This window comes from Dasypus novemcinctus, chromosome 5, assembly GCF_030445035.2.
Source record: "Dasypus novemcinctus isolate mDasNov1 chromosome 5, mDasNov1.1.hap2, whole genome shotgun sequence".
NCBI classification, from domain to species: domain Eukaryota; kingdom Metazoa; phylum Chordata; class Mammalia; order Cingulata; family Dasypodidae; genus Dasypus; species Dasypus novemcinctus.
In genome coordinates, this window is record NC_080677.1 from 41768349 (window position 1) to 41794152 (window position 25804).

Sequence of the window (25804 nt, forward strand, 5' to 3'; positions counted from 1 at the left end):
TTTTTAAAATGGGCAGACACAAAGAGTTAGACACAAACACAACTCATTGATATTACTTATAATTTGCATTATTTTATATACTGTTTAGCTTAATTAATTAGGGGTCCAGAAATACATATTACTTATATAACTGCATATTTAACCTCAACAATTTGAGCAAATTGGCAGATATAAATAGTTTGAGACAAAAACATAACTTTAATTACTTTAAACTTCTAATCTTTACAAAACAAGTGTGACTGCAAACATTTCAAAGACTCCTGAAACTTTCCTTAATTTGCACTATGACCATGCAGCTTACCACAAGAATTTTCCTTCTTACTTAATGGATTGTAATAACCAAAATGTTCTCAATGCTTTAGCACCATTTTGTTTTAGAACTTTATATTTTACTTTGAAATTAGCGGAATTTGGATAAGCAACAAGATTAATTTTATATATATTTACTGAGGCTATTTGAAGCCTCAGGGAGACAGACTGCTTTCTCTCATGAATTGCCACTCTTAGGAACACTGACGTCAAGGCAGGAGACTTCTCCCCCTCCACCCCCCTTTTTGATTTTGGAGATAATAAAACTCCAGTGGTCATTTAACCTTATTTCATCAGGCAGCAATTTATTTAGTTTACACTTGAATTCATGAGAGAAAGGGTTACTAATACCAGGAGAGGAGACAGTGATGTCCCAGCTCTTCTCTGGCCTTTAGGGGCAGAAGCTATTATGAAATAACCATAGGCAAAGGCAAGGGGTGAGGTTAGACTTGAAGTAACCATAAACTAAGGAAAGGTAAAGCTTAGAGTTTACACTTAATAATTTCAAGCTAAATTCACCCAGCTATAATTTCAGTTATTACCTTTCCACTGTTTTATAACATAAATGCATTTATAAATGATTTTAACTCTTAGTTACAGTTTTTATTAATTTTTTTAAAAACCTATTAATTTTATAACACCTTTAAATACCTTTCATTCGACTTATAACATATTAAATGAACTTAACCATTACTTTAATTTTTCCTTTAAAGTAAAAGAATAAATCTCTTGCAGTTAGTTTGAAATAAAAAGCTATTTTTCAGTATTTGATTTCTAGGACATAAATGTTCTTTTAAAAGAGGTAAGACTCTTCTTCAAACACTGAGGAAATGATGAGGTTAAAGCACAAGAAGCTATTTTGTAAAGATCTTCTTTGTATATTGATCTTACTCAATTTTAATCATAAAAATTTTCCTTCCACAAACCTTCTACACTTTCAGTATTCATTCAGGTTCTGTCCCACACTCTACTCTTTCCAATAATCAATACTTAGTAGCATGTAATACCAGAAACAGTTTTTTTGGAAGCAAGTTGGCAGGGGAGACTGGCTGCCGAATAAGTTTGTTATAAAATTGCCTTTTATTATTATTATTATCAATTCAGTTTTTGTTAAATAATGACCTTCTGCAATTAGCAATTAAATACCTTAATTTAAACAATGCTTTGTAAAACTTTTATAATTATTTATACCCTTAAAACAAATTTTACCTTCACAGAACACATTCTCTTACTTAAAGTTACTACAATACCTTCTAAGAACCTGGGCAGAAAGCAAAGGTATTTTGGCTTTGACACCCTAAGGAGGGAACTTTACTGCATTTCTTCTGATTCTGCTTTTCACCCCCTTCACTTCCCCCCATTCCAGGCAGTCGGGTGCACAACAAACAGGAATGCGGCTTATGAATAGAAGGGTGGACTCACTGGAAAGGGGCAAGCCGCTCCCCCCTTTCCAGCTTTCAGGCCAAAATGGGCAGACAGAACCTACTCAAATTTGGCAACTCTCCCAGGGACCCAGCCACCCTGACTGGGACATCCCCAACAAACTTGGGTGCATGGCGCGGACACAGATGGCCTCAAGCCCCGGCAAAGGGCCAGACCAGAGACAAGACAGCAGAGCATGCACAAACATCTAGAGTCCGCAAACATCCAGACTCCTCAGCTTATGCCCCAGAATCATTTCACCCCCTTGCCAATGGCAAGGGAGGGCTCCAGCTCAGCTGTAATTCTACTTTACATAAGGACACAACTCCAACACTAGCATTGAGCTGACATGACAGAAGCACAAAGGTCACTAATCTGACCCACAAGTTTATGTATTTATTTTCACCGTGGCTGCCCCCACAGCCATCACAAACCTCAGAACACTTAACATTTGGTATAAAGCGAATTCATTCACAAATTAGCACCATAACAAAAGATTTCAGCTAGACTTTTTCCACTGTTTAAACTTTACACCCAGACCAAGCTCCACCAGAAAAGCTGATCCATTTTCCTGTAACCAAGTTTTGTTTTCCTTAATCTAGACCAATTTCCAGGACATTAGGACTTGAACCTATAAATAACCCTTCCTATTAAAATCGAGACTCCACTCCTTTAGTGGATATAAGACCAGTACCAGATTCTAACATGCAGTTAGACAAACCCAAAACACCAGGGCTTTTCCCCGGTTTTTCTCCTTTTCCCAAGCCTAGAGAGAACGGCTTCCCCCCAACCTTCTGGGGCTACTAGGGTTCTCTCGGGAGGTGATCAGCCTCCCCTTCCTAGCAATTAAAGCTAGGGCCTTCCAGACTGTGCTCACCCGGGGAGTCTTACCTTCTTCCATGTTCGGAGTTCTTTTTCGTTCCCAGAATCTTTCTCTTCAGACCTTCCATTGCCCTCGATTTTTGTCGGGAAGATTCTGGTGGAGCCCACATCTTTTCTGGATTAAATTTAATCCAGGGGCACCCAGATTTGGGGTTCACCCGAGTTGTCCCGGCTTCCTCGGGGATTTGGAAGGGGCAGCAAAATGCTACCGTCTCTGGCCTTCGTTTGTTGTCCCACCAGAGTCGCCAAAAATGTTGTAGAATTTGAGAGAAGTTCAATTATTTGAATATAGAGAGGCCAGGACTCAGGAATGATTTTGAGAAGGAAAAATGGTTTATTGACGGCCGGCCGGACTCGGGAGCTTTCTGTTTGAATCCCGAGCCCTGAACAAGATTTTCAAACGTCTTTTATACAGAGAGGAAAGGCCAAATTGTCCCTTTGTTTCAGTTCTCAATAGGCTTCAATTAGCATATATATCTTCCACATCTTAGGTAAGCTTTTAGCATGGACTCCAGATATTCTAGATAAGCTTTTAGCATATTTGGTTTTTGCATTTCCCCTAAATACTTAAAGTTTATAGCCCTTGCATTGTTAAACTGTTTCCTGGGACTGGAGCCTGTTGCCATTGTCCCTAAGGGCAGGACTGCAGCCTCTTACCGTTCCACACCCACAGCCTTCAGCTTAGGTTATCTCTGAAGAGACAAAGAGCCTTCCACCCATAGCCCACATCATTTATATACCTGTTACTTTGAAATGTTTGTTTCTACCTAGTCTATATCCCTGAACTCTAGACCTTTATATCCATTGCCTCCATTTATATGTTTATTGGGATCTTAAATTTAACCAAAACCGAGCTTCTAATTTTCTCCCTTGGTTCCTGCCATTGTCCCTTCCCCCAACAAAACCCTACTCTTCTTCATGTTTTCCCCATCTTGCTTAATGGTAACTCTTCTTGCAGCTGTTTGGGCCAAAATTCTTGGTACAATTATTAGTTCTCCTTTCTCTTTCATAACCTCTGATTTGTCAGGAAATGTTTTGGGCAAGCTCTTTATAAAATATTCAAAATTGTGATTACTTCCTACCATACCCAAACTGCTACCATGGCCTCTGAGGCACCAAACTATTTTTTACCTGTATTATTAATTGGTATTTTTGCTTTAACCAAAGTAATTATGTTGAATTTTAAGTCAGAGAATGCCACTATTCTGTTTAAAATGCTCTAGTAACTCCCTCATTTTCTCAGAATACAAGCCAAAACTCTTACTATAACCTACAAGTTTTGACCTTTGACTTCATCTTTTGTTCCTTTACTGCTCTTTGGTTCCTCTCTGGCCATCATAGTTTCCCTTCCATCATCAAACATCTTGAGATGCTCCTGTACTGTCTAGCATGCTATCTAGTTTAATTTTACCTTATTTATAGACTGTTGACCCACTAGAATTTAAGGGCCGTAAGTACAGGTATCTTTCTTTTTTGCATTAAAGGGACTGGAGTTATAGTAAATGTACATAGTAGGTACTCAAGATTCTGTTTTCCACATAGTAAAGGAGCTCCCTCCTCCCTTTTTTAAAACTTTATTTTCAGATCCGTGATTCTAATTGCAACTATGAGGCCTTTATGAACATTATTAAATTGAGTGATAATATTGGAGAGCTAGAAGCAGTCAGAGATAAGGCAGCAGAAGAATTACAGTATCTTAGATCTCTGGATACAGCTGGTGATGGTAAGTAATTTATGCACAAGAATGCTTTACGTCCATAAAGATTCCTAAATAAAACTTTGACTAATTGACCTAAATAATATTTTATGCTATTAATTGTTTTCACTTTAAATAAATCCAAATGCTAACAGTAAGGGATTATTAATCTCTGAATGTGAGACTATGTTTATTGTAATTATTCCTAAAATAAAGACAATGGTCATAGTTTTCTTTTAACTAAATAACTGTACAATTTCAGATTGTTTCTTTGAATAAAATAATTGCTCTATTCATTGGTTCGTATGTTAAATTACAGTAACTTTATTTTAAAGTGTTTCACAAATAACATTACCACTTTAATGCATAATGAATTTCTTTTTTTTAGATATCAACACAATTAAAAATCAAATAAATAGCTTATTATTTGTAAAGAAAGTATGTGACTCAAGAATACAGCGGTTGCAGTCAGGCAAAGTAAGTCAAGTATCTTTGAATGAATGTTTAGTTATAAATATTTTGTATTTATTAAAATGCATAATACATGATAAAAACTAGGAAATTAACCAGTGTAATACTGTACAAAAGGCTTGTCAAAAAGTTTTCTCTTATTATAGTGTGATAAGTGTTAAACCGTACCAATCACTGCCTGAAAAAAATTCTAGAATAATTAAAGACTTATTTTATTCTTCAATTTATTCATTCATTCACCCAGTCATTCAACATCTACTGAATTTTATGAATTGGGCACTATTTTGGTGGACCAAATAGACAAAATCTCTTTTTCCATACGCTTACATTTTAGTTGCAGAATCAGAAAATAAACCAATAAGAGTCAATATATGTCAAGGAGTGATATCTGCTATGAAAATAAGTAAAGCAAAATAAGGGGGTAGAGAATGTCTAAGAGTATTTTAGATAGGTTCTGAGGTGTTTGGTAGCATTTGAGAATAAAGATCTGAGTAACTTGAGGGCGTTAGTTCTGTGCCTTACTTATAAGATCTTTTGCAAATGCAAAGGCCCTGAGGTAGGGACTTGTTTGGTGAGTTAGAGAAAAAGTATTGAGGTCAGTGTGACTGGTATGGAATGAATGAGAGGGATTGTAGGTATGAATAAGATTAGAAAAAACCTGGGGGTTAGAATATGTATAGGCTTAATGGTCTTGGTAAAAATTTTATTTTTTTCTAAGTGTGATAGGAATCCATTGGAGATTTAACCAGGCAAGTGTCATGATCTGATTTATGGGTTAAAATTATCATTGTGGCTTTTTGTCAAAAATAAACCATTGGGATGGTGATGGTAGGTAGGGGGATGAGAATGGAAACTGGGAGACCATTTATAAGACTATTGCTTTAGTACAAGTAGGAGGTGACTGTGGAGGTTGTGACAAGTGATTGGAGACTGGATGTATCACAAACAGGATTTGCTTGTGGATTGATGTGGCCTGAGATAGATGATTCTAAGGTTTTTGGCCTAAGCAGCTGCCTGAGCAATGATGCCATTTACTGAGATGGGTAGAACTGAGGGAGGGGAAAGTTTGGAATGATAATTGATTCTTGAATAGTTTAGTTTGAGATCCCTGTTAGACATTCAAGTAGAGATGCTAATTAATAATTTTGAGTTCAAGGGAAAGATTAGGGCTAGGGATAAACTTGAAAAATCTTCTGGATTATAAGATGTTTATTTAAAGGTAAGAGATTAGACCAGATTTTCTAAAAGAGTGAGTGTAGATAGAGAAATTACCAAGGACTTAATCCTGATGTATCTCAATGGCTAGAGTTTAGAATGAGGTTAAAGAGACAGCCAAAGAAACAAAGGCTGGTGTGATTGAAGAGAACCTGGAAGTGTGATATCCCAGAAGCCAGGTGTAGAAAGTGGTTTAGTATAGGATGAAAGATCAGGTATGTCAGAGGTTACTGAATTTGAGTAAGATGAGGACTGAAGATTGGCCGTAGGGTTTGCCACCATGGGATTATTGGTTGTCTGATGAGGGGCATTTACAGTGCAGTGGTGAAGAGAAAGCCTGATTGAAGTCCATCCAGGGGAGAATGGGAAGAGATAAAAAGGAGATGGTGATTACAGATATCTCTTTGGAGCAGTTTTACTGTAAAAGAGAGCAGAGATTTGGGACTTCAAAATGAAAAAAAAACCACATTTTTTTAGTACCTTTGGTTTTTACTGTACTCATCTTTTTTATGCTGGTTTTCTCTTCTGAAAATTTGTTTGACTCTCTGGTCTTTTAATTTTCCAAAATTCTAAAATTCCTTAAGGAATGGAAAACTTATAAAAATCCAGAGTTTAATTTCCTGCATCAGTTATAACTTATTGAAACATTACTTGAGGCCTACATTTGTCGTATGTTTGTCTTTTTGTATTTCAGTTAACTGTAATTTAAATACCTTTACAAATTCAGAATAGAAGAGTGAGTGTTTCATTTGTGCTTGATTTTTTTAATGATTAATTTATCTGGATCTTAGAATTAGTGGTTATTCAGCATCATTATATAAAGTCTGTCCAGACACTTCTTGATATTGAACCTTGATATTGATATTAAAATTTAGGTATCTTGTTTGGAAGCCTTTCATTTCCATTTTGAATATAAATTTTACCTTTCTAATAGTTCAGGCTAAAATACAATGTTTTCTTTTTGGAAGAAAACCCCAGAACTCCCACGGAAATTCAATTTTATAACATGCTATTTATCTTGAATTTTAGATGATTCCTTCTTTTATCTTACAATTAAAGTTATTGTGAACACTCTTCTCCATCCCATATCTGTGGACCTGCTGTTGAGCCAGAGAAGGAGTTGATAAATTTTGAAAAAGGAAGACTTGGATAGCAGAAATCTTGTGCTGGCACTAGATTGCCCTCTGCCAGACATTTTAAGTTTTTTCATCTCTTATTATCCAGTGTTTTAAGATGGGAAATATTAATTACAGAGGAAGATTTGTGTTTTTCCCCTCATATTATTTCCCTTTTTAAAAATTTACCACTTATGCCTAATTTAGTATCTGCCCCTAAATAAGGCAGCTTATCTATTTACAGAAAACCTGCCTTTCTTTCTTTTTCTAAATAGAGTGTTGTGAGATTTGGAATATAGAGAAGCTAGTGAAAATAGTCATAGAAACATCATGGGTTATAGTGAAAAGGACAGCAGGCTTTGAAAATACAGTCTCTTACTTATCAACCTTTGTGGTCACAGGTAACCTTTCTGATTTTCAGTTACCTCGCCTATTAAATGGGATTGGTAGTATGGTGATTAAATGAAGTAATGTGTGTGATGTTCTTAGCAAAGTGCCTAACATAGATGTTTGGTAAATTTTGGATCCATTTTTTCATTTTTTAAATCTATAGTTACCTTGTTCTTTGGCTTTGAGAAGTAGATATAATTATATCATTTGGTATTTAACCTTTTGAAAAGCAGTGCATTTTCTCTATAGATCATAGAGCTTTTATTCTGTTAGGAACAAAATTTCTCCTTCAAAATGTTTTCTGTTTTCAATCTGTACTTGAAAATTCTGGGATTTGTTTATTCTTGGACATACCAAGCATTCCAAATATCCCCTTCCATTTTATTCCATTTTAGTTTAATGGTGATATTTTACATTTATTATAACCTTGATGAGTATTTTTACCTATATTCACTTTCTATCTATAGGAAATAAATACTGTGAAACTGGCAGCCAACTTTGGGAAACTTTGCACAGTTCCCCTGGATAGCATTCTTGTAGACAATGTTGCACTACAATTTTTTATGGGTAGGTAAATCAATTAAATGGAAATAATATAGTCCTTAAAATTTAAATAATTTAAAATATTACTACATTTTAAATATGTAATATTATTATTAAGTTTACCAAATGCACACCACTCCAACCCCTTTTTATTCTCTGAAATGTTTGATTTTCTTTAGAAACCATGGAGGTGATAGGGATTTATTTTGTTTTATAGGAAACTATACTTATCACAACTCTAATGTAAATTTAGTAAATTGCTTTTAAGACAAGTGGTAGGAGATTCTATTATGAATTTAAGTTCATTGAGAAAGAGTACTTTATCAGGAACACAATGTGCACAACCTGCTTGTGTTATTGTTGTGTATGAGTAGGGGAGGTACTTAAAAATATCATATTTACATATGTAAGTATTTATTACAGACTATTTCATTAATATTCCTTCAAATTGCTTTTATCTGGAGACTCTTTGGTTCTTCATTTTCATGATCTAAAATATAGAGGCATGGTATGTAAAGAACCCAGTTCTTATTTTTAACATTTCTGGAAATATGCATTTTATGGTTAATAATCTTCATTGGGAAAAGGAAGCAGAAATATTGCTAGCTATTTATTTCCAGTGAAGCCTTGTATAACAAATTTATTCCTTAAAGATGTTATGATGAAAAATGGCAATTGTTTAAAAAAGAAAAAAAGTACTTTCATTTGTATTTCCTATGTACCTGGCCCTTTTAACTTAATCAATTTCTGATATAACTATCTTTACACCTTAGGCATTGATAAGCGTTTTAAAAAATTTAGAGTATTAAATCCTTGAAACTTTGATCCTTTTTACTTGTCATACCCAAAATGTATGACTTTAATATCCAAAACCATGACTTTAATATCTGTGTTTTTATGGATTTTTTTTGGTAGATTACATGCAGCAAACTGGAGGTCAAGCACACCTCTTCTTCTGGATGACAGTGGAAGGATACCGGGTTACAGCGCAACAGCAGCTAGAGGTTTTATTAAGTCGTCAGAAAGATGGAAAACACCAAACCAACCAAACCAAAGGTCTTCTAAGAGCAGCTGCTGTTGGAATTTATGAACAGTATTTATCAGAAAAGGTGAACATACATTTTAATTATGGTTTTCTTCTTTTTTTGGGGTAGTATCATTATTAATGGTTATTGTTATACTTACAGTTATCCAGTGCTTAAGCCAGATCCATTTACATCATAGACAATCTCTCATTTACTCCAGATATCAATCTTTTTATTATTTTTCTCATTATAGAGTTGAAGAAATTGACAGACTGATATCTAGAAAATCAAATTAACATGGCTAAGGTCATGCAAATACTAAATAACAATGTCAAGAGTCAAGGGCCCACATTTTTTAGATTCAAAGACACAAATAGGTTGAAAATAAAAGGATGGAAAAAGATTTACCATGTCAACAGTAACCAAAACAGAGCTGGAGTGGCTATAATCAAATTAGAAAAAATAAACTTGTAAGACAAAAATTATTACGTGAGACAAAAAGAGGAAATTTTATAATGGTATAAATTCAACAAGATGATAAAACAGTTATAGACATATAAATACCTAATAACAAACTCCTAAATACATGAAACAGAAAGCAACAGAATTGAAGGAAAAATTAGACAGTTCAACAATAATAGTTGTAGACTTCAATACTCCACATTCAGTTATTGATAGAAAAATTAGATAGAAAATCACCAAGGTTGTAGAAGACTTCAAGAATACCGAATCAGTTAGACCTAATACATATATGGGACATTTCCCCCTAACAACAACAGAATACATATTCTTTTTAATCCACATGGTACATTCTTCAGGATAAGTCATATGCTAATCTCAATTTAAAAATATTGAATAATGCGAAGTATGTTTTCTAACCATAATGGAATTTAGAAAATAAAATGTAAGGATATTTGGGAAATCTACAAAAATTTGAAAATTAAACGTGTTTCTGAATACATGTGGGTCAAAAGGAAATCATAAGGAAAATTAGAGAATATTTTGATCTGAATGAAAATGAAAACAACATATCAAAATTTATGGTTCCACAGCTACTGGTCTGCAGCTGTTCTTATGGTGGCAGTTGTGGCATTCCTCTGTGGTAAAGAAACTGTTACATAATTAAACACCTCTTTCTTAGCAAAACTAAGTGGGCATGTGTGTGACAAAATATGTATTATTAGTTTTATTTGACTAAGGAGTTAGTCCATTTTGAAACAAATTGATTTGTAATTGAGTATTTGCTTAATGCTGTTGTCCTTTAAAAAAAATGTATGGGATGCAGTTAAGCAGTCCTTATAGGGGAATTTTTAACTCTAAATGCCTAATTAGAAAAGAAGAAAGATCTCAAAACAATAATCTACATTTTTACCTTAAGAAACTAGAAAAAGAAAGCAAACTCAAAGCAACCAGAAGGAATAAAAAATGAGAATGGAAATCAATAAAATAGAAAACAGAAAAACAATAATGAAAGTCAATAAAACCAAAAGCTGTTTTTTTGTAAAGATCGACAAAATTGACAAACCTTTGGGTAAACTAACCCAGGGTAAAAAGAAAGAAGATACTGATCACCAAAATCATGAATTAAAGAGGGGACATCAACAGTAAACCACAGAAATTAAAACGATTACAAACAAATACTACAAACTGAGTAGACAACTTAGATGAAATGTACAAACTCCTAGAAAGATACAAATTACCAAGCTGACTCAAGAAAAAAATAGGAAATCTGAGTATTCATATTTAAATATACAATTTAACTACTAAAAATCATCCCATAAAGATAAGCCCAGGACCAAGTAGTTTCATGGTCACACATTTCAAGAAGAAAAAATACCAGTATTTTACAAATTGTTCCAGAAATTGGAGGAGGAAACACTTTCCAACTATTTTATGAGACTAGTAATATTCTGATACCAAAGTCAGACAAAGAGCGTTAAAAAAATAAATCTATAAATCAGTATCGTTTAAGATTATAGACACAGAATTCCTCAAGATGAAGATTACTTTCACCCCAATAACTCTTAATTTACATTTACTAGTACAAAAATTTTATTTGAATCTTAAGCATTAATTTAATTTGTAAACTGTTCATTAATGCATTTGTCTAAATTTTTAAATAATAATTGCATCTTTATATTCAGCAGCAAAGTTAGACAGGACTTTCTCAATTTCTTTACTAAAACTGTAACTACTTTGGAATCCAGCCTCACTTCCACAGGTTCAGATTGTCTTTATACTTTAAAAACCATTTACCCTGAGAAAGATAGGTTTAACTTTTGATTGTGCAGTGGGATGTTCAGATGAGAATTTTGGACATTGATAGCCTTACGATGAATTTAGAGATACTGAGGACCTGATTGACAAACAGCTGGTCTACCAAGCAAGCCCATCAATACAAAGCTGTTAGTCATTTTGTTGAGAGCCAGAAACAAATTCTTACAAGTCTAAAAACCTGCTTTTGCTAGTAGGTAAAATCACAAGTATCTGATGATGAAATGATTTTGTTGAAAGGCTAATTAGCTTGTTATCTTCATCTTGGAGTGATACTAGAGTTGATGTGGGCTTAGTAAGACCAGTATTGCTAGTCAAAGTGAATTTTATACTTGATGGTATTCAGTTGTACCACAACATAAAAAAAAAAGAATGATGTCCTAAAGGTTGCAGGTGGTTGAGAGAAGTATTAGAAAAGGAAACCAAAGAAGTAAAAATATTCTGAATCATGGAACAGAAAGAAACATGTAATTGCTTATTTTTATTAAATATGGTAATATCTGTTTAGTCCTCTTGTGTGTATGTTCTTTTAAAAAGTCTTAAATTTATTATGTATTTTAAGAATATATAAGATAGCCTATAAAATTTTAAAACGCAGTATGCAGGTTTTTTTAAAAGTTAAAATAAATTGCTGTATCAGAGAGCAAAGCACATTAATGTAGAATGTTAGTTATTATTTTAGTATTCCCTTATTTCCTAAAAATCGATGTTTTGCAAGGGCAGAACCAACTAACATTTTATTTCTCTCTGATCAATGTCACATACTTAAAGTTGTTTAGTTCTCCTGTTTCTATTTCAGGGGGAAACACACATACACTCAATAAATAAGCACCCACCATATCCACCTTAAAGAAAAACAACCACAGACCGACCTATATGGGTTTACTAACTAGAGTGTTGAATTGACAAGGGAACATTAAAAATTGTGGAGCCCTTTCCTGCACATTTAGATTGTGCCGTTTATGTCTTTTTCTTTTCATGATTTATCCATTTTGTTTCCTAGATATGCTATCAGTTTGAATAGAGAAATTATTTAAATTACCCATTTTTTTATTTGTTCTGGTTTCCCTAAAATTAACATCCCTATCTCTCATTCATTTACCCTCAGAGCCTTTGGAACTGAAAACATGTAATTGATATGTCAAAGATGACTATATTCATAGCTTTTCAGCATTTTTTTCTTTCAATAAAGTAATTTTTCACAATGAAAGTTAATATTTTGTATTTCCTTGTATCTGTCACATTTTACACTTTGAAATGGAAGTTCTTGGAACAAATTTAACTTTTCAGATTTTTTTCCTCCCTTATCTCACTAGAACTTTGATCTAGCATTGGTTATAGAACCAAATTTAGGATAAGGATAGTTTGTTTTAATGACCATTTAAAAGGATTGCTACTTTAGTGTCATGATAAATCACAAATGGCTTATTCTTTTGGCAGTTATTTTAATATATGTCCAGTAGTACTGCATACTAAACACGATAATTACCTCTAAATGACAGTTTTCCCTAAATGTCTGACACTGAGATATATGTCTTACATAGGTCTCTTAATCCTTACAACTTAAAATAACCTTAGTGTTATGTACATTTTACAGATAGAGAAAATGAGACCTTTTCTTCTGCAAAAGTCAAGATTTAAATCCATATATATCTGATTTCCACCCTACTATATAGTTACACTATGAACAGCAGGTTCTAGCTCTTATTTCAGCCTTCTTAAATATCAAGGGGTCATTTACAAACCAAGGATTCCTATCTGCCAATTATTTTCAATAATGTGATTCCATTATTTAATCCTGCTCTAAGAGGATGAGCTTGTATTTGGAAATTTGAGAGATCATTATTACTATTATTTTTCCTGTTTGCCAGGCATCTCCAAGAGTTACCGTTGATGACTATTTGGTAGCAAAATTAGCAGATACCTTGAATCATGAAGATCCAACCCCTGAAATCTTTGATGACATTCAAAGGAAGGTATTACCTACAATATCATTTTATCTTTTTGGAGAAATGTTTATTTCTGCCTGTATGTTCTTAATTTTTAAAGTTTATTGACATATTAGGAATATTAAAACATTGAAGAGGGAAGTGTGGTAATAATGCCTCTCAATTATAGAAAATATAAGCCCTTTTTTTTTGATATATAAGGAAAATACTTACATTGGATTGTTTTATTTAAATATCACTGAAGAACCAGATATTGTAGTCTTAGAACTTCATGAATTGTTGATATATAAACAACATGGCTCTCGAATTCATTGTAATATGAACCTTGAGCCTTTACATGAACTTGTTTCTTAGAGAACACTACTTCCCAGAATTTTTTGTATAATCTGCTCTCATATGGCTTTTGTTAAAGTAGGAACCTTTTAAGTGCAGTTTTAGTTACTGGAGGTTCCAGAATAAACTCATTAGCTGTGGCATCATCTTATTGCTGATATTTTGTATCTTTGGGGCCCAGGTACATTAATGGCAAGATTTCCTTGTAGCTTTGGGGTAAATCTTATTTAGTGAAAATCAGCACATTACCTATATTAATGACTGAATATCTTTATTTATTTCAATAAGGTATATGATTTGATGCTGCGAGATGAACGGTTTTACCCTTCCTTCAGACAGAATGCACTTTATGTGCGCATGTTAGCTGAGCTGGATATGTTAAAAGATCCTAGTTTCAGAGGATCAGATGATGGCGATGGAGGTAATGAAACACATTTTACATATATTGGTATATGTATTATGCTTACCAAAAAAAAAAGCCTTTCCAACAAGACACAAAATGTTTTTGAAGCCCAAATGTAAATTTTATATTTAAAAATCTTTATAAATGACAAAGTTTAGTTACTATACAAATTAAAATGTTGAAAAGTAAATAACAGATTAGAATGTAACTATAGAAGCCTTAAATTCTTAAAGAAGAGTGTGTTCTGAGGTGTCACCCAAATATTTTTATGTAATTTTAGCTAGTAAGGGATAATATTCATGATTAACAATAGGATTATGTAGATTCAGTGAGATAACAAGTAATGACTCTGAGGATGTACCATAAACCAAAATGTACTATATTACAAAAACAACAACACAACGTATAGTTTTTTAAAACCTTTAGTTAGATCCCTTTCCCAATCTTGCACGATATGGTACACTTTTATAACAGGAAGAAGCCTCAAGAGTCATTTATTTCAAATTTTGTTTTTTCCAAATGAGACTACTGAGACATATCAGTCTAGTATTACAGGAAAAAAGAAAAGCAGGCTTTAAGAGTCAAAATATTTGAGTTTTACTCCCTCCTCTGTATGAGGTTGCAGCCACTTAATTTCTTTAAGCCTAATTTTTCTCAATTGTAAACTGGAATAATATTCTTATCATCATATTTTACCTCAGGATCATTGTGAGATTTAAATGAAATTATGATATGAAAACGATTTACTAACTAAAACACCAGTATCAGTTTTTATTTTTTATCTTTTTTTCAATATCAGTTTTTATTACTAGGAAAGAGTTATTTAAGAATTGTGGGAGAAGCAACTCTTAGAGCCTAAATCTCGAGATTTTGAGGCCCAGTGACCATTTTGCTGTGATTTAGTTCAGAAGTATGCTTTAAGCACTAAGCAGCTATATAGGGTTTGATAAACTTTCTGGTATATTCTACTAAACAAGTGAGCAATGTGAAAAAATTGTTTAATAGGAAATATTTGATTAAGTAATTATTTAAGAGAGTGCTGTAATTATGGTCATTTACTTATTGATAGGTTTTTTGGATCGGACCCCTTGGAGATATAATAGATCTATTAGATAGTGAACACTCTTTTAAATATACCTCTGTACTGGGAGCTTCCCAACTTCTCTCTGTAACTACCACCCTCTACCACCCTTGAAGTCTGCATGAGTGAGATTTTACTTTTTAAATAATAAAGAAATTTAGTTACAAAAGAGATTGCATTTTAATAATTTATATCATTGCCATAATATCTTTTAATTCTCTTTCTGGTATGTTTATTTGTAAAACTTGAATAATATACTATTAACTGGATTTGATTGCATACTTAAGGAAGTTTTAAATAAAAGAATGCTTCTGTGGGAACTGAGTAAATTCAATTATCTCTGATTTATTATAAACTGTATCTATATTTACTCTTTCTGTTAAAAACATTCATTTGTTAGAGCTGTGTGCAATTTGCAGTAGCAACTCTGTCTCACTTTATCCTAGAATGGTTATTGAAATGTGTACTGTTTATATTTTTATACATTTTAGAAATTTTCTAGCATACATAAAATCGACTTGAATGAAATGGCTCAGAATGAAAAAAGACAAATTGAATCAAAACCAACTATATGAGCTTCTAAGTAGTGTATAATTTAAGATGGTCACAGAGTAGTGCTATATTCTGTGAGAATAATTTTTTATTCTATATTGTAAGAATTTTTCTAAGTCTTTCAAATTGACTTTATCTCTTCCATTCATATCTTTCCAGCCAGTCTATCACATTTGTATGTGACAAATGGAAGCAAATTATTTACAAGCCATCTCAGACTTCTTAAAACCTTTTAAAACAAAGTACTCTGCCCCTTCCCCCCGGAAATGGTTTAGAGCTGAAAGTAAATTAATTTCTCTTCAGTCACTTAGTACCCCTAGCATTGGAATCATTGCTTGTAGGTTGTAATTATATATCTTACTATCTTTCTAGGGCATTGTTTTTTAACATTTTATGAACTAATTGATGAGCTCTTACACTTTCATAAGTAAGAAGTTACCTATCACTTCTTTGAAACCATGTGGAAAAAGTATGTAGGAGAGTGGATATAACTTAAGTGATTGAGCACCTGCTTCTAATATACAAGGTCCCGGATTTGATCCTTGGTATCTCTTAAAAACAAACAAACAGGGCGGCAGACTTGGCCCAGTGGTTAGGATGTCTGTCTACCACATGGAAGGTCTGCGGTTCAAACCCTGGGCCTCCTTGACCCTTGTGGAGCTGGCCCATGCGCAGTGCTGATGCGCGCAAGGAGTGCCATGCCACGCAGGGGTGTACCCCATGTAGGGGAGCCCCATGCGCAAGGAGTGTGCCCCGTAAGGAGAGCCGCCCAGCACGAAAGAAAGTGCAGCCTGCCCAGGAATGGCACCACACACACGGAGAGCTGACACAACAAGATGACACAACAAAAAAAAAACACAGATTCCCATGCCGCTGACAACAACAGAAGTGGACAAAGAAGACGACGCAGCAAATAGACACAGAGAACAGACAACCGGGGTGGGGGAAAGGGGAGAGAAATACATAAATAAATCTTTAAAACAAACGAAAGAACGAAAAAACCAGCTCCCATTGGGGAGCAGTAGCTCAGTGGTTGAGCACCTGCTTCCCATGTATGAACTCTTGGTTTTATTCCCCGGTACCTCCTTTAAAAAAAAACAAGAAATATGTAGAATGATAGGTATAATATAAAACATTTTTATTAAAATAACTCATGTTTATTGTCTTGTCGGTATTTAGGTTTCTAGGCCATTTCTACAACTTTTTTCAAATAGTAATGCTTATGACCTATTCTCTTTATAAGGTAATCTAATCAAAATGGCCTTGCTCACATATTTTTGTTGTTGTTATACATAAGTTTTCTGGCTTCTAAAATTAAACTTCTCAAGGCTTGTATTTTTTTAGGCATTTTGAAATATGGGCTACTTTTTAGACATTTTGGAATAATTGTATAATCCACAGTTGTATAGCTGATTAAAAAGGACTAAAATCAATGACCTCTGGTGGTTTGTTGGGCTGAGGAAGAAATTACATTCCTATTTAACTAAATTTTAGTAGGTAGGTAGCTGGATAACCTGATCATACATATTCTTTCTCCTCCCTCCTCCCCTGTGCTCATTTCCCTCTCTCTTTCTCTGTTTGTGATTGCTTTTTTTGTAGTTTAGTTTTAAACTATTTTAAAGGTAGGTATGTCCCCCTTTATTAAAGCATGAAAAATATTTTAATTAAAATTTCCTTTTTTTAGTTGGATTTCAGTCCCTTTTTTCTCCTCATGCTGAACACTGTCTTTTTGTTTTCTAATGTGTATAGGCAGTAATGAAATACTCCATTAAATGTTGACCAAGATTGATTCTAGGCTGTATTTTGGGTCCCCTTATTGTTAATCAAGAAAACAAACTGTATCTTATTTTGCTCCTGAATTCTTTTAAATTGACTTGTGTTTGTGGGAGGATTTAAGAGGTGAGCAGACCAGACTACAGAAGGAGGTAGGAGGCATATCATTGAATAAGAACGATAGTGAACTTTTTATTAATTTTAATTATCACCTTGCTGTTAACCAAGGGATAATCCTAGGTGAAATTTCCTATTTAGCTTTTGTGACCCAAGGTTTGAGGAACTAAGGCATATTCTTCAGTGTTTGCAGTTGTTAAAGTTGGGAGACAACACCAACTGCTTTTTTATAGAAGTAATGGGAATATACTTTGGAGACCCATTTAGAGATTCAAATTCATAAATAATCTTGTAAGTGCTAGAAAGCATATATTAGCTTTAATTTGGTATATGACTATTTCTTGAACATATTCATTTTTCACAGAGGTACACTTTAATTGGTAACTTAATTTGCTCAGATATATAAACCCTGAGAGAAAAGATTATTACTTGGTATTAATTTTAATAATGTATAATTGACTTACTATCTAACATCAGTTTTTAAAATTATGTTTCCTAGTTTCCTTTTAATTAAGTGGTATCACATATGGAGTTTTAAGTATAATTTTGTTTTTGTTGTGTATTGATTTCAGAACCTAGATTTAAAATGTTTTTTATTTTTACTTTTATTATTTAAAAAAAATTTTTTAGGAGGTACCAGGGATTGAACCCAGGATCCTTGTACATGGGAAGCAGGCATTCAACCATTTAGCTACGTCCACTCTCCAATGAGAGTAGGTTTTTTCATTATTTTTTTAGGAGGTGCAGGGATTGAACCCAGGTCCTTGTGCATGGAAGCAGGGGCTCAACCACTTGAGCCACATCTGCTTCCCTCAATTTTTTTTAAAGTTTCATTTATTTATTTTTCTTCCCTTCCCCTGCCCCGCTGCTTTTGCTCTCTGTGTCCATTCACGTGTGGGCTTCTGTATCTCTTTCTCTTTTTTTTTTTGTCTTCTCATCTTTCTCCTCTTTGATTCACCAAGCTTCAATCCTGGGGACCTCTAATGTAGAGAGAGGTTCCCCATCAATTGCGCCACCTCAGTTCCTGGTTGCTGCTGTGCTTCACATTGACTCTTCCCTTTGTCTCTCTTTTGTTATATTATCATCTTCCTATGTGACTCATTTGTGCAGGCACTGGCTCACTGTACAGGCACTCGGCTTGCCACGTGGACACTCATGCAGGCACTCAGCTGACCACACAAGCACTCGGCTCACTGCGTGGGCACTCGGCTTGCCACATGGGCACTTGTATGGGCACTTGGCTCACCACATGGGTACATGGCATGCCATGCAGACACCCACACAGGCGCTCGGCTCGTCACGTGGACACTTGCTCGCCTTATGGGCACTTGGTTCACCTTGTGGGTACTGGCTAATTGCATAGGCACTCTTTCTCTTCTTTTTCACCAGGAGACCCCAGGGATTGAACCTGGGTCCTCCCATATTGTAGATGGAAGCTTTATCACTTGAACCACATCTGCTTCCCTCCCTTCAATGTTTTTGAGCCAAATCTCCTACCTAGAATAAGTGATCCTAAGAAATATATTAAAAATCAGCCTATTTTTCAATATATTAAAAATCAGCCTATTTATTTATCCCCACTTTAAAGAAAAATTTAGTTGTAGTATTTCTTAACCCAGTTAGACAAAAATAAAATAGTGCTGATATTTCCTCATGCTTACTCTGTATCAGACAACTTAATGTGACACTCCGAAAATCATTTAATAATTCTCCTATTCATAAATGACCTTTTTTTTTTTTTTTTTGGCAGACTGTGGATAGGTATATATTTTCACTGATACATTTGCTTTGAAAAACCATAGGATTAAGGAATTAAATTGTGTGTCACAATTTTTATTTACTGTTTTCTTATGTCTTGACCAATGTAACTTTCATTCTTGGTGTTTGAATCCCTAGATAAAGCATCTTTTTAAAACATTTTAAATTGTATTCTAATTTGAATTTTTTCCCTGACAGAATCTTTTAATGGGTCTCCTACAGGAAGCATAAATTTGGTAAGTACTATTAAGGATACTTGGAACATTAAAGTGACTTTGAAATAGTGTGAAAGACTGAACCTTGGCTTATGTTAATAAATATATTAGCAGCCCCCAAATCACCCTTCAATATTACAAGAAGTTGTTACACTTTTAAAAGAAATGCTAAATGTACATATAAGGTATCTGTGAATTAGAACTTAAAAAAATTAAATTTCCTTTTTCTTTTTAAAATTGGCTTAGGATGGATCTACATAATTTATTTGTAGGCACAACAGTTAACAAAGAAATTGAACTTCATTATATTTGATGCCAATATCTAGTATTTTTAAACGACTCTTTGATCAGTGCAGTAAATCTGTTTACTTTCAAATCAGTTTCTCTCTCTTTTATTTAGAAAAGAAATGTAAAACTAGTTGGGAAAAACTGAATTCTTCTGGATATTTCTTGAAGTCTACACCAAAAAATTTAGGTAGTTGTAAAAAATTTTTAAATTTAGACATTTTTAAAGTGAATTACGCTGCTACATCTTATTATGATTAGAGGTTTAAGAATGGCACATTTTTAGCCTATGTCATTGTCAGTTCATATATTCAGGGTGAAGTATAAAATAACATTTAAGTGGTCTTATAATATGTATCTAGCCTTGCCAATGGATGTCATATTTTCTAAATTATTACTAGGAAGAAATACTCATGTTCTATAAAGGTTTCAGTCCAGATTTTTTGTTTGTATTTCCTTCGATCTGCATTATTTTTTCTTTTAGCTTTTGTAATAGCTAAATGGTTTAGAAGTTTATCTTATGTTGTCACCTATACTACTATACTTACCTTTAAAATAAGCTTATGGAGTAAATATAGTATTTACTATACACAAGATAGCATTTAGCAAAACACTAAAGACATCAGCCACAATGTTATGTCAAATATTTTGTCATTAAAAAATACTGTTTTCCTAAATCATTTGGTATCATTTACTTTATTATATACTACAGCTTTTTTTTTTTTAAAGGAATTGGCTCATCGAGCATGAAGGTAGTGTTAAGAAGTGTCTATAATATTGTTCATTATATAGAAAAAGTTCCCAAATATGATGAAACTTTTATTTAAAATTTCTAGGATTCACATTTGTAATCCAGCCTTCCTACCTGCCTTCCTCAGCCTTCTCCTCTTTCCCCTCTCCCACCCTCCCTTCCTTTCTCCCTACTTCTGACTTCTTCCTTCTTTCTTCATCCTCACTGTCACCTTCTCTTCGTCTTTGTCTTCATCTTTATCACCTTTTTTCGTCATCATCTTCCTCTGTTCCATGTCTGGAATAAATCCTTTTTCAAATAAGAGAGTTCCTTTTTGCCATATAGTGATAGAAACCATAGCAGTTGCTGGATAAAGAAAAGATTACATTTGAGGGCATTGAATTTGTAGTATTTTGTTATTCACCTAAGTCTTTTAAATTCGAGCTTTAAGTAGCTGAAGTCTTGAAGTCTTTTTTTTTTTGTACTTTGACAAATTTTAATACATAGCTGCATATTTAAAATAGTTTAAGATTATAACAGATTATGATAGTTTATTTCAGTATATCAAGCAAAGAAAATATTTAATGTGTGTGGTAATTTACTCAGTTTGCAATTGAGATGGACGGGTAAATTTTAAGCATGTCTAGCAGTATCATTTTAATTTGTGTTTGCTTAATCATCATAGTTAAATTTAAATTTTAGTTCTTAGTGTAATATTCAAAGAATTAAAGAATCTTAAGGATAACTTTGCAAATTGTGTTTTATTTCAATATACCATTAAAGCATGTATACTTTTACTAATGAACACATATTTCTAAATCAGTTGTAGTTTTATAGTTAATATTATTTCACCAATTACAATTTTATAGTTACTTGATATTTGCATGTGCATTGTTGTGATTGATGTTTAAGAAAAGACTTTTTCTTCAGATTTTTCATCTGTAATGAAAATAATACTTATACATTTTAAGTGTGCAAGAAAGCAATCACATGCAATTTTTTTAATTTAAGAAGTTCTCAGTTAACAAAACAATCATGTATACCATTGTACATACTATACAGAATTCCCATACATCACCCCACTACCTATAATTTACATTGTTGTGACACATTTGTTACAAATGACTAAAGAACATTATCATAACATTACTGCTATTTATAGTCCATAGCTTATATTTGGTATATTTTTCCTACAAATCATCTGATTATTAACACCATGTATTTATATTGCATATTTGTTATAGTTCATGAGAGAATATTCTCATATTTGTACTGTTAACCAGAGTCCATCAGTCATCATGGGGTTCACTGTGTTAAATGGTCCCCTGCATTGTACAGTATATCCAAAGTGTACACTTCGTAGCTCTCAGTTTGATCCATCAACTGTAACCATTTCACCACATTTACAGTCCCTCTTATTAAACATTCTATATACATTCACCATCAGCTTCCCCTTCTCAAATGACATTCTATCTCCTAGTAGCCTATACTCTATAGAGTTTAACTCTATGAGTTTACTACATCGTATTTAGGTCATATTAGTGAGACCATACAGTAATTGTCCATTTGTATCTGGCTTATTTCATTCAACATAATGTCCTCAAGGTTCATCCATGTTGTCATATTCATCCCAAGTTCATTTCTTTTTACAGTTGAATAGTATTCTATTGTGTATATATACACCACATTTTTAAAATCCATTTATTGGTTGATGGATACTTGTTTGTTTATTTCTCTTAAAATTTGTGAATAATGCCGCTTTGAACATCAGCATGTAAATACCTTCACATCCTTGCTTTCATTTCTTCTGAATATATTCCTAGTAGTGGGAATGCCGGATCATATCACAGTTCTGTATGTAGATTACTGAGAAACCGCCAAACTGTTCTTTACAGGGGCTGTACATTTTACATTCCAACCAACAGTGAAGGAGTGTTCCCATTTCTCCACATGCTCTCCAGCACTTGTAGTTGTCTACCTTTTCAAGAATGGTCATTCTGTAAGGTGTGAAGTGGCATCTCATTGTAGTTTTAATCTGTATTTCTCTAATAGCCAGTTTAACATCTTTTCATGTCCTTTTTTGGCCATTTGTATTTCTTCTTTGGAAAAATTTCTATTCAAGTCTTTGGCCCCATTTTAAAAATTGGGTTGCTTGTTTTTTTATAGTTGTCTTATGATATCTTTATATAACATGGAGATCAAACCTTTATTGGATGTGTGGTTTCTGAAAATTTTTTCCTGATGGACTGCTTTTTCACCTTCTAAAAGTCATTTGAAGCATATCAGTGTTCAATTTTGATGAAGTCCCAGCTATCTTTTCTTTTTCTTTCATTGCTTATGCTTTGGGTATAAGTTTTAAGATGCTACCACCTACCACAAGATTTTGAAGATGTTTTCCTACATTTTCTTCTAGGAGTTTTATGGTTGTCACTTTTTTATTTAGATCCTTGATCCATTTTGACTTAATTTTTGTATAAGGTGTGAGATAGGGGTCCTCCTCCTTTCTTTTGGATATGGATATCCAGTTTTCCCAGCATCATTTGTTGAATAGACTGTTCTGACACAGCTTGGTGGGTGTGATAGCCTTGTCAAAAATCACATGACCATAGATGTGAGGGTCTGTTTCCGAATTCTCATTCTGATTCTGTTGGTCAGCAAATCTATCTTTATGCCATAACCATACTGTTGTAACAAGTATAGCTAAGTATTATGCTTTAAAGTCAGGAAATGAAAGTACTCTAACTTTGTTCCTTTTTTAAAAAAACATTTTTGACTATTCAGGGCCCCATATCCTTCCAAATAAATTTGATAATTGACTTTTCCATTTCTATAAAAGAGGCTGTTAGAATTTGTATTGGCATTGCATTGAATCTAGAAATTAGTTTAGGTAGAATTGACATCTTGACAGTATTTATTCTTTCTATCCATGAACATGGAATGTCCTTGCATTTATTTAGGCTTTCTTTGGTTTCTTTTAGTAGTGTTTGTAGTTTTCTGAATACATGTCCTTTATGTCCTTGGTTAAGTTTATTCCTAAATATTTGGTTCTTTTAGTTGCTGTTGTAAATGGAAATTTTTTCTGACTTCATCCTCAAATTGCTCATTAGTAGTGTATAGAAACACTACTGATTTTTGCATATTCATCTTGTATCCCACCCCTTTGCTGAAGTTGTCTTATTAGTTCTAGTAGTTTTGTTGTTGATTTTTAGGATTTTCTAGATATATATAGGATCAGATTATCAGCAAATAACAGAAATTTTACTTCTTCCTTTCCTATTTGTGTGCCTTTATTTCTTTTTCTTGCCTAACTGCTTTAGCTAGAACTTCCAGCACAATATTGAATCACATTGGTGACAGTGGGCATCCTTGTCTTACTCCAGATCTTAGTGGGATAGCTTTCAGTTTTCCACTGTTGAGTAAAGTATTAGCTTTGGGTTTTTCATAAATTTCCTTTACTATGTTGAGAAAGTTTCCTTCTATTCCTGTCTTTTGGGGTGCTTTTTATCAGAAAAGGATGCTGTATTTTGTCAAATGCCTTTGTCAGTTAAGATGATCATGTGATTTTTCTTCAGTTTATTTATGAGTTGTATTATGCTAATCTATTTTCTGCATTGAACCCCACCCTTGCATATGAGATATAAAATCCACTTGATTGTGGTGTATAATTCTTTTGGATTTGGTCAACAATTACTTCTTTGAGGATATTTGCATCTGAGTTGTATAGTGTGAGATACTAGCGTGTTTCAAGTAAGTAAGTAGCATCTAGCTTTTTAAATGTTAGCCTATAAAGTAAGGTTACCATAAATAATACTTTTTTTAAGAAAGTTGATTGTTTTATGTTCCCTGTGCTAGCTTGTAATTAGAAGAAATCACTGTAGAATATAATCTAAATTTGATAGTGAATTCTATTTCCTGTGAGGTTTCTGTTTTTCACAAACAAGTAATATTAAAGCAAAGGATTGCTGTTTCTGTAAAAATATTTTATTATAAGCTTCATGTCTACTTAAAAATAAGTACATTCTATTTCTTTTCAAAGTATTTTAATTCACATTTTGTGCTGACGGAAAGTAGAGCAGTTATTTTTATACCACTATACCACTGGGAAAACTGAGATACAAGAAAAACTAGTTGGTGTATCAATGGTGGATCCAGGACTAGACCTAATTTAATATAATGATTCTTCTACTGCACATGATCATAAAAGTCCTAAGTATTACCTGTATGGAAGTTCCACGTTTTGCTTCTGTTAATGATCATTCTTTAGTAGATATATTTTTCAGCTTTCTTCTTAGAAGGCAGTTGTCTTAATTTAAATTGCTTTATGTCATAAGCATGGCTGCATTTCAGTTATTTTAGACTTTGGTAGTAATTAGTAATATCACATTAGGATTTCCAAAGCTCGTTTAGATCTTATGGTTTTAAAAAATGTGAAATATGTCTGAATCGTATGTGTGTCGGGGGTTCCCAAGACCCTTGGAGGTTCACAGTGATTGCAGGAGGACTCAGCGGTACTCAGTGTGTAGTCGTGGTCAGCTATGATTTATTACAAGAAAAGAATAAAAAGCAAAATCAACAGAAGGAAAAGGTACATGGGCCAATGTCTAGAGGAATCCACACTTAGTTTCTGAGAGTCTTCTTCCAGGAAGGTCGTGTATGATTTGCTTAATTCCCTCAGCAAATTGTGACAGTTCCTGTGAAATATTACCAACCAGGGAAACTCATTTAAAATTCATTGCCCAGGGTTTTTATTGAGGACAAACATGTAGGCACCCTCTGCATACCATATAACAGAACTCCAGACTACCGGAAGAAAAGCAAGTGCTCAGCATAAACTGCATTGTTTGTACAGTCTTTGGGCATATTTAATCACTCTTAGCACAGAAAGGTGGAACTCCCTAAATCCAAATTCTTAGATGCCAGTCAAGGGCTGACCTTCCAAGCAGGCCTTTCTAATGAGAGCAGCCTCAGGCCTTCTATGTTATCAGCAGACTTTTTCTGCCATTTGCCTATATTGTATGATTAATGTTTTTTTCTATGTATGTATGGGTATATGTGTAAGTAAAAAACAAAAAAACGTTTTAACTCAGAGACCAAATTTGTCAAAGATTCAATCTGGGTCAGTCAGTAATAATTTCATTCTTGGATTTTTTTTTTTAATCATTTAAAATCTATCATAGTCTATATATTCACTTCATTTCATAAATAATAATACCTAACATTTGCTGTTTAGGCAGTCTTATAAATGTTTATGTCTTCTCATTTAATC

General features: G+C 33.5%; 1 protein-coding gene and 1 non-coding gene across 7 annotated transcripts in view; both read left to right on the forward strand.

Annotated features, from left to right (window-relative positions):
- Nucleotides 1–25804, forward strand: part of SNX13 (sorting nexin 13) — a 162705-nt gene that overhangs the window by 105476 nt on the left and 31425 nt on the right. For all 6 annotated transcript variants that reach the window (XR_011648801.1, XR_009185799.2, XM_058296909.2 and 3 more), the window contains 7 exons: nt 4198–4336; nt 4698–4786; nt 7968–8067; nt 8959–9152; nt 13214–13318; nt 13913–14045; nt 19507–19544. Coding sequence is in view for 4 of the 6 variants with exons in the window: in XM_058296909.2 (XP_058152892.1) it covers nt 4198–4336; nt 4698–4786; nt 7968–8067; nt 8959–9152; nt 13214–13318; nt 13913–14045; nt 19507–19544 (798 nt within the window). In the remaining 2 variants the exon portion in view is untranslated. The remainder of the gene's footprint in view (nt 1–4197; nt 4337–4697; nt 4787–7967; nt 8068–8958; nt 9153–13213; nt 13319–13912; nt 14046–19506; nt 19545–25804) is intronic.
- LOC111766415 (small nucleolar RNA SNORA41) lies at nt 10113–10243 on the forward strand. The gene has a single exon (XR_002798471.1). It is a non-coding gene; the product is annotated as a small nucleolar RNA SNORA41 (small nucleolar RNA).